Source organism: Carlito syrichta, unplaced genomic scaffold (assembly GCF_000164805.1).
Source record: "Carlito syrichta isolate Samal-C Ts95f unplaced genomic scaffold, Tarsius_syrichta-2.0.1 Scaffold302225, whole genome shotgun sequence".
Classification (NCBI taxonomy): Eukaryota; Metazoa; Chordata; class Mammalia; order Primates; family Tarsiidae; genus Carlito; species Carlito syrichta.
Genome location: NW_007246321.1, coordinates 493,465 through 502,678, shown reverse-complemented (window position 1 = coordinate 502,678; position 9,214 = coordinate 493,465). Strand labels below are relative to the sequence as shown.

Genomic DNA, 9,214 nt, shown 5'->3' with positions numbered 1-9,214 from the left:
AAAAAAACCTTTCTAAAATCAGCTATAAATCTGAAGATTGCTACTATTTAAGCTTCTGTTTGATATGTCTGTAAATAAAAATGCAATATTGAATAACCATTTTCTTTAAAGGTACAGAAATCCCTAACAATTTTATTTGGGGTTCAGTTAGATATCAGAATGCTCTCTGCTGTGTACTTTGTAATATATACAGTTTTAGAATACAAATATTTAAAATCTTGACACAAAATAAATATTGTGTGAGAAACAAAGCCTTTATTTTATATATGAGAAATCTTACTATATTTATGAAAAAAATCTTAGAAACATTAAAATTAGTAAAATAAATCCTTTTTGAATTTCAAACAATTCTTTCTTATGAAAGCATTAAAACATCTCTAATCCTAAAGAGAAAAACATTTTCCTTTGAATTAATACAAGCAGCAAAAGTGTCATTCAAACAAAACTGAAGATACATTTAATAAAAAAGTGAATGCTAGAATTTAAAAATGGGACTATAATTTTTAAAAGAAGTAGCTAAAGAAATTCTTTAACTTTGTTAATTTTAACAAAACACATTGGATGTTAATTGGCATTTTTTTCTGCCTTAAAATCTTGAAAGAGAACATTTTTGCCAGAAGAGGCAACTGCACTAAATTTTAAAATAAATGTAACAAGGAAGGATGCAATTAAGCATATTTTCAATCCATAAATAACAGCATATCATTAAAATTTAGTGAATAATAACATAAGAATAAATAATAAATTTACAAATATTTTATTTTCTAAAAATCTGAAGGTATACCAAAGCTGTTAAATGACCGTATAAAAATTTAAATGCATAAATTAATAACATTAAAATGAATGATAAATATACTTTCTGAATATTTTCTCCTTATGCTGAGCTCCATTTTCTCTTTCCTTATTACATTAATGAAATTCTGAACATTTACTATTACTTTCCAAAGACAAGTGAAATGCTATATCCTAGACAGAGATTTTAGAATGTTAGTTGTTCTTAAGGATTTTCTGCCCTCCAGTGGTATCTGTCTTAATATTTTCATTGTACTTTTCAATATTGCAAAGAAAATCATCACTTCTACATGTACATCTTGAAATTATATCACACTGTATGGCAGCATCTAATTTTTCTCCCATTGCAGGTTCACTCGCTGTTTGTACCCCTGCATCAACCTGCAGAATGCAGTTATTACTGGTTTTGTTATGCAGTATGTGTGCTGAATGGCACTGAGACTGTGGAAACCAATCTGTATTATTTTTCATTAATAACTGATGAAAATTCTCATCCTGTTGGTGAATTTTGGCATTGTTTTTAACAATACTATCACCTGAAAATTTTTCCATCCTTTCAAGATAAAAATTACTAGTTGTTTCTTTGGTTTTAATGGATATCATATTTGAATCTTCAATTTGCCGTGATATTTGATCTTCCTTTTCAGGTGGCTAAAAAAAATAATAATCTTACTGTAATAATGTTTAAATTCAATCATTTCAAAGTAGACTTTTAAAAAAATTACCAGTATGGAAAATTTCCAAATACAGAAGACACTTGGACAGGTTACAAATCAAAACAGGTAATTCATCAAAGATTCTTCAGACAGTAATCTATCATGCCTCCCAAGAGGTTATGAATTTTAAAATAGCAAGAACAAAATAATAATCCTTATACTAAAAAGGAAAAAGGAAATTTTGTATTTTATCAGTCCCTATAATCATGAATTACATCATCCCTCTAACCTTTCACACAGAAGAAATGATATACAACATATTCTTTAACTACTTAAAGAGTGGAGTAAAAGTAATATCTTTTAATGAAACAGTTAATACATATAATTTGTTCAGTTATTCATTCACAGATTCATTAAGTAAAAACAAAACCTAATTATGTACTTTTAATGGGTTCAGTCCCATGAAAGATATAACATATCTAAAGGAGATAACATAACTTGACAGTATCAGCTAATAGAAAATCAAATAGAGAAAAGTTAAATGGCAATACATATCTCAACTGTTATCTAAAAAGTCAAACTTTATGAACTTTTAATAGGCCTAGATTTCAATTTTCTAAGCTTGAATATTTAAGTTTCAAGAAAAATTTATATTTTAATTATTAACTAATACAAATATTATTTTAATGAAAATCTTATTAAAAGTATTGATTATTCAAGCTAAAAATGCAAAGTTAATATAAAAAACTGAAAAGGGATATATGCCTTAGTTGATGAACACTGAAATAGCAAAAGTAAGTGCAAGAAATAGCATTAAAACTGGCTAAGCACAAATTAGAGAAAGCAAGCTCAATACATTTATTTCTTCAAGAAACAATTATTCACTTAGCATCTGCAGTGTGAGTGTTGCAGAATGGTTGCTGCCCTCTTGGAGAACACAGTCTAAGGGGCAGAGATGACTTTAGTCAAATAATCATATACATGCACATATAATTATAAACTGAGAAAAGTGTTATGAAGAACAAGTATGAGGCACTTGAAGTGATAACTAAAGAGCCTAATTTAACTGGGAGCCAGAGAGAGACTTTTTGAATAAATGACATAAAGGATGAGTAAGAATAAGGTAGAGGAAACAATGTATAAAGATCTGAAACAAAAAAGACACTTAGAAGCTAAAGGAAATTAAATGTTAGTATGTATGGAATAGTGTAAGAGAAGACTAGAAGAAACATTAATAGGAGATCACACATGGCTGATGGCCACTGTGATGTGTTTACATACTAAAGTAAAATAGGAATTCAATCAATAGTTATACATGGAAATAACATGATTCAATGTATGTTTGCAAAAGATCATGATAGTTTTCGACTAGACAAGAAAATGGGGCAAGAAAGTAGACAGATTTCTTAGGAAACAACCACAACAGTAACTTAGAGCATGGTATTGACACCAGAGGTTGAGAGAAGTAGGTAAATTTGCAGTTTATTTTGAAGGTAAAAATGATTGGAGGAAGCAATAGAATGTATGTGATTAAGGGAGGGAGATGTTACAGAAAAATAAATGACATAGTTAATCACTAACTTTCTGACATGATCACTTGGGTGGATAGAAAAGGTTATCACTGCTATAGGAAATATCAGACAAACTGATTTGGGGAGAAGGCCAGGGAGTATTCAGTTTGAGGTGTGAAGAAATGGAGATTTTGTGAAATATCCAACAAGATGTGTTCAGTAGGAAACTGGAAATCTAAATAAAGATCAAGACCAATGGAGATTTTGTGAAATACCCAAGAAGAAGTGTTTTGTAGGAAACTAGAAATCCAAATAAAAATTGAAACGAAACTCATGAAGTTGGAACTGTCATCATCAAAACAGTTTAAAAAGTGATTAGAGTGAATAACACTATCTAGGGTTTAGAGTGTAGGTTAACAGAAGTGGGTCCTGTATTGAACCCTAAAAATAACCCTATTTACAATAGGCTGACAGATAAAGGAAAAAGACATAAAGTAGCATTCAGAGAAATATGAAGAAAACAAAGGTTAAAAAAAAATCAAAGAGATTAAAATGTTTTAAAAGCTGGGCGCAGTGGCTCACACCTATAATCCCAGCACTTTGGGAGGCCAAGGTGAGAGGACTGCCTGAGCACGTAGGTTCAAGACCAGCCTGGGCAACATGGTGAGACCTCATCTCTACAACAAATTAAAAAAAAAAAAAAAATTAGCCAGGCATGGTGGCACGTGCCTGTCATTCCAGCTACTTGGAAGGCTGAGGCGGAAGGATCGCCTGAGCCCAGCAGGTCGAGGCTCCAGTGGCCAGGAACATGCCACCATCCTCCAGCCTGGGTGACAGAGGGAGACTCCAACTCAAAAAAAAAAAAAGTTTTAAAAAAGAAAATAGACTGGTTGTGGTGGCTCATGCCTATGATCTCAGCACTTTGTGAGGTGGGGGCAAAGGCCAGCCTGGGCAACTTCATCTCTACAACAAATCAAAAAATTAGCTGGGCGTGATGGTGTACAAATGTGGTTCCAGTTACCTGGAAGGCTGAGGTGGAAGAATCACCTGACCATGCCACTGCATTCCAACCTGGCCAACAGTGAGACTCCAACTCAAAAAAAAAAAAAGGAAAAGAAAAAGAAAAGAATCATCTCTACCAATCTTAGGAGTTGTAAGATAAAGACTGAAAAGTGTTCAATACATTTGGCAACATGGAAGGCACTGGTGTCCTCAGCAAGAGTGGCCTGGATGGTGTATTAGACAAAAAAGGCAGATGAAATGAATGAAACAGTGAATGGAGGAGAAATTCATTTAAACATGGGATTTATCAGAATGTAACATTCTCCTGCAGAATAAAATATGTCACTCCAATTATTCAGATTTCAATCTTCAATAACATTTTAGTTTTCTTCATCTAAGCCAGGAGACTTTCTTTTTAAATATATTCTTAGGTGTTTTATGTTTCCAGGTATTATGAGTGAGTCCTTTAAAAAGCCTTTTAAAAGAAATACAATTTATCTATTATATACATATATATATCCATGTTTTTATGCATGACATATATATCATGTATATATATAATACAACTGACCCTTGAAAAACATGGGTTTGAACTGTACAGGTTCACTTTTATGTATATTTTTTCAATAAATATGTTGGAAAAATTTTTGGAGATTTCCAACAATTTGAAAAACTCACAGACAAACCATGCTGCCTAGAAATTTTTTTAAATGATGAAAATGTTAGGTATATCATGAATACATAAAATATATGTAGACACCAGTCTTATTTTATCATTTACTACCATAAAATATGCAAGCATTTATTATAAAAAGTTAAAACTTATCAAAACTTATGCACACAAACACCTACAAACCATAACAGCACCATTTGCAATCAAGAAAAATGGAAATAAACATAATTATGCAGTATTAATACTGTATACAGCTAACTGCAGCACATACTATATATACTACTATAATAATTTCATAGTCACCCCCTGTTGCTACTGTGGTGAGATCAAAAGTTTTGAGAATCTGCCTAAAAGGACGTGTTATGCTCATCATCTCCATGTGAGCAGTTCATCTTTCCAGTAAATTGAATATTTCAGTAAAAAGTGAGCTCTTACAGTTCTCACATATTTTCATCATTTAGTGCAAGACTGTAAACACTGAATGACACTAGTGAACCCATTCAAAGCACCATTAATGGTATTGGAAGTGCTACCAAAAAACAGGGAAAACTCCTGGTATTACAAGAAAAAGCTGAAATGTTCACTATGCACTGTTAGATTGATGTCTGCAGTTGAAGTTACTTGGCATTTCAAAATAAATGAAACCAGCATAAGGACCATGCACAGAGAGACAAATATCATGTTTTCTCGCTCATATGTGCGAGCTGAAAAATTTGATCTCATGGAAGTAAAGAGTAGAATGAAAGATGCCAGAGACTGAGAAGGGTGTGGGTGTTGGGAGTGGGGGAATGAAGAGAGGTTGGTTATATATGTATTGTATGTAAGGTACAGTTATATAGAAGAAATAAGTTATAATGTTCAACAGCAGTAGGGTGACTAGTGGACAACAATGTGTTGTATGTTTCAAAATAGCTAGTAGACAAGACTTTGAAATGTGCCCAACACATGGAAATAATAAATACTCAAGGTGATGGGTATCCTAAATATCTTATTATTACGCATTCTATGCATGTAACAAAATATCACATGTAGCCCATAGATATGTACAAATATTATGTATCAATAAAAAATAAAAGGTAAATCTAAGCATGACTCTTTAGAGATACAGTTAGAGCTGTATTGTTTCAGAGAATGGAACTGTTTAACAAATAGATAACTCTGGAATCTACTGTTCAGAACATGTTAATGATATTTCTTACACCTTTGTTCATAAGTACTTATTATGACATGTTTACATACATATTTAAAAGGCAAATCTAAGAAAGATTCTTTAGAGATGCACTATTTGCCGTTTTCTTTCAGATAAAGGAATTGTTTAACAAATGGAGAACTTTGTAATCTAGTACTGAGAACATGCTATTGAAGGACTGTTCTTTTCTTGCTAAGACCTCATTTGGATGGGTTTACAAATACACTTTAAAAAGTTAAATATAAGAATAGTTCTTTAAAAAAAAAAGAAAAGAAAAGAAGGAAGAAAGAGAAATCAGTTAAGCCACTGCTGCAGCTATACCCACAGATGTGAAAATCTTGTCTTTTTCATGAAATACCTTTTTAACTTGTATTGAAAATATAGCTTTTTTGTGGGTGCAGAATTGCTATAAGAAAGGCATACCTACAGACTGATTTAAGAAACAGTGAAGTTGGACAGCTTAAAACAAAAGGAAAGTGAAGGATCTAAAGCTGGGAATTTAATGCCAGCAAAGGGTGGTTTGATAATTTCAGAAAGAGGTTTGGCTTAAAAAAAAAAAAAAAAAAAAAAAAAAAAGCTGGACTCGGTGGCTCAGCCTGTAATCCCGCGCCTTTGGGAGGCTGAGGTGAGTGGAGTGCCTGAGCCCGTGGGTTCGAGACCCGCCTGGGCAGCAAGACCTCATCTCTACAATAAATCACAAAATCAGCTGGGTGTGGTAGCGCATGCCTGTAATTCCGGCTACTTGGAAGGCTGAGGCGGAAGGATCGCTGGAGCCCAGCGGGTCGAGGCTGCGGTGGCCAGGAGTGGCCACTGCACTCCAGTCTGGGCGACAGAGTGAGACTCCAACTCAAAAAAAAAAAAAAGTCAAGATAATAGGAGAAGCAGCTTCTGACAACCAAGAGACAGTAGATGAGTTCCCAGGTGCCATTAAGAAAATCATTGCAGAGAAATGAAGACAAAAGCACCCTATTCTTGGGGAGAAATGCCACAAAGTACATGTATTAGTAATGAATAGAAGCAAACCCAGTATCTAATTCAGCCTCTAGATCAGGGGTTCATAAGGGCATTTAAGGCTCATTACACATGGTACTCTATGAAAAATACTGTCAGCACAATGGAAGAAAACCCAGACAGAGAGAACATTATAAAAGTCTGGAAGGATTTACTTTTTTTTTTTTTTTTGAGTTGAAGTCTCACTCCCAGACTGGGGTGCAGTGGCACGCTCCCGGCCACCACAGCCTCAACCTGCTGGGCTCCGGCAATCCTTCCACCCCAGCCTTCCAAGTAGCCAGAACTACAGGCACGTGCTACCACGCCCGGCACATTTTTTGATTTATTGTAGAGATGAGGTCCCACCAAGTTGCCCAGGCAGATCTCGAACTCTCAGGTTCAGGCAATCCACTCACCTCAGCCTTCCAAAGTGCTGGGATTACAGGCTGAGCCACCAAGCACAGCTGGATTATACTATTGATGATGCATTCTTGCTATAAAAAGGTATGAAAGCCATCAAACCCAAGACAATAAACTCCTGTTAGAGAAGACTACCCAGATATTGCACTTGACGTCACAGGATTTATGGCAGAGCTAATCAAGGAAATCATGAATGAGATTGTGAATATAGCAAAAAAGATGAAGAATGAAGGGATTCAAGGAATGGATCTTGAAGAAATTCAAGAGCTAACAGACACCACACCTAAGAAAGTAACAGAAGATGACTTGATGGAGATGAGTACTTAAGAACCAGTTATGAACAACAGGAAAGAAGACATAAAAGAAGCAGTGCCAGAAACAAATTGATATTAAACAATCTTGTAGAAAGGTTATAATTCCTCAAGACTGCTTTTGACTTCTTTTAAAACATGGATCCTTCTATGGTAAAGGAACCGAAACTGAAGTAAACAGTGGAAGAACTGGTACTGCATAGAGACAATTTTAGAGAAATAAAAAAAAAAGTCAGACAGATTAGAAGTAACAATGCATTTCTATAAAGTTACACCAAGTGAAGTGTGTCTGCTGCTCTTGCCTCCCCCTTCATCTCCTCCATCTCTTCTGCCTCTGCCATAAACTGAGACAGAATGCCAACTCCACCTTCCTCAGCCTATTCAACATGAAAATGACAATCAAGATCTTTATGAGGATCCACTTCTAATTAATGAATAGTAAATATTTTCTCATCCTTATGATTTCTTAATAGCATTTTCTTTTCTTTAGCTTGCTTTGTTGTAAGAATATAGTATGTAATACATATAACATACAAAATATATGTTAATAGACTATTTATATTATTGGTAAGGTTTTTGGTTAACAACAGTAGGCTACTAGAAGTTAAGTGTTTGGGGAGTCAAACATTATATGCAGATTTTGGACTTTGTGGTGCCTCTAATCCCCACATTGTTCAAGAGTCAGAGTCAAGTGTACACTCATATGGGTGTGTATAATTATACATCTATATCTTGATAAAAGGGGCTTTTAAATAATGCATGAATTTTCTATTTTTGTAAATGTGTTTTTTTCTAACTCTTTTACATTTAAAAATTTTTTTTTACATATTTCTGTTTACTTTTTAACATTTTTTGTTCACATTAATTTCTCATTTTCCACTATTTATTGACTCAATTATTTTTTCATAATGCAAAAGTAAGCTATGAGAAAAACACATAATTTGAAATTAATTCAGCATATATTATTAAGTAAACCAAGAATAACTTACCATCTCTGAACTAGAAATCAAACAACTATCTGTTGGTCTTGGAGAGCAATTGATAGACTGACTACTCTGTGAAGAACCAATACCTGAAAATAAATGTTTACTACATGAATAATGGTATTAATTAATATCTACAAAATATACAAAGACAGAAGATATCTGCTGATAAAATATTTTTAGTTAATATACACAAAACCCCCTAAAATATGCCAAAATTCGTTAAAACTTTGGATACTTGGCACTTGCAATTCTGATGGAGTGTATGAGTTTATTCTATCCTTAAAAGATTTGTATCTACAAGTAAATAAGAATACATAAATGAAGAAAGTAGAATTGAGGAAATTGGATTGATTTTTCTAGTATATGAATCATTTTTTAATGAACAAATAATTTAAAGTATCAACCTGAAGGAAGGAGGAATAAACCAAGTTTATTAAGTCCCAAGACAGCATACATTTGCTAATCTAATAAATGAAACTTTACTGTGCAATCAAAATTGCATTACAAAAAAACCTATTCAAAACATCAAATTTGATACTTTTTCATTATCTGCGTAATATTTTTATCTTATGTTTGCAAGTATGAAAGTAAAGTTTTACACTAAGGAACAACAAAAGCTTCAACCACTCCTGTTTTGTTAATGAAAATGGGTCTACCATAAAGAAAAGCAAAAGGCTACAGAAT

General features: G+C 33.3%; 1 protein-coding gene across 1 annotated transcript in view; it reads right to left on the bottom strand.

The window, feature by feature from the left end:
- Positions 1–987: 987 nt before the first annotated feature.
- The window catches only part of CUNH12orf40 (chromosome unknown C12orf40 homolog), a 45,588-nt gene continuing 37,361 nt past the window's right edge, over positions 988–9,214 (bottom strand). Inside the window, 2 exon segments of the mRNA XM_008056119.1 lie at positions 988–1,443; positions 8,534–8,616. Of these exon segments, the coding sequence (XP_008054310.1) occupies positions 988–1,443; positions 8,534–8,616 (539 nt within the window).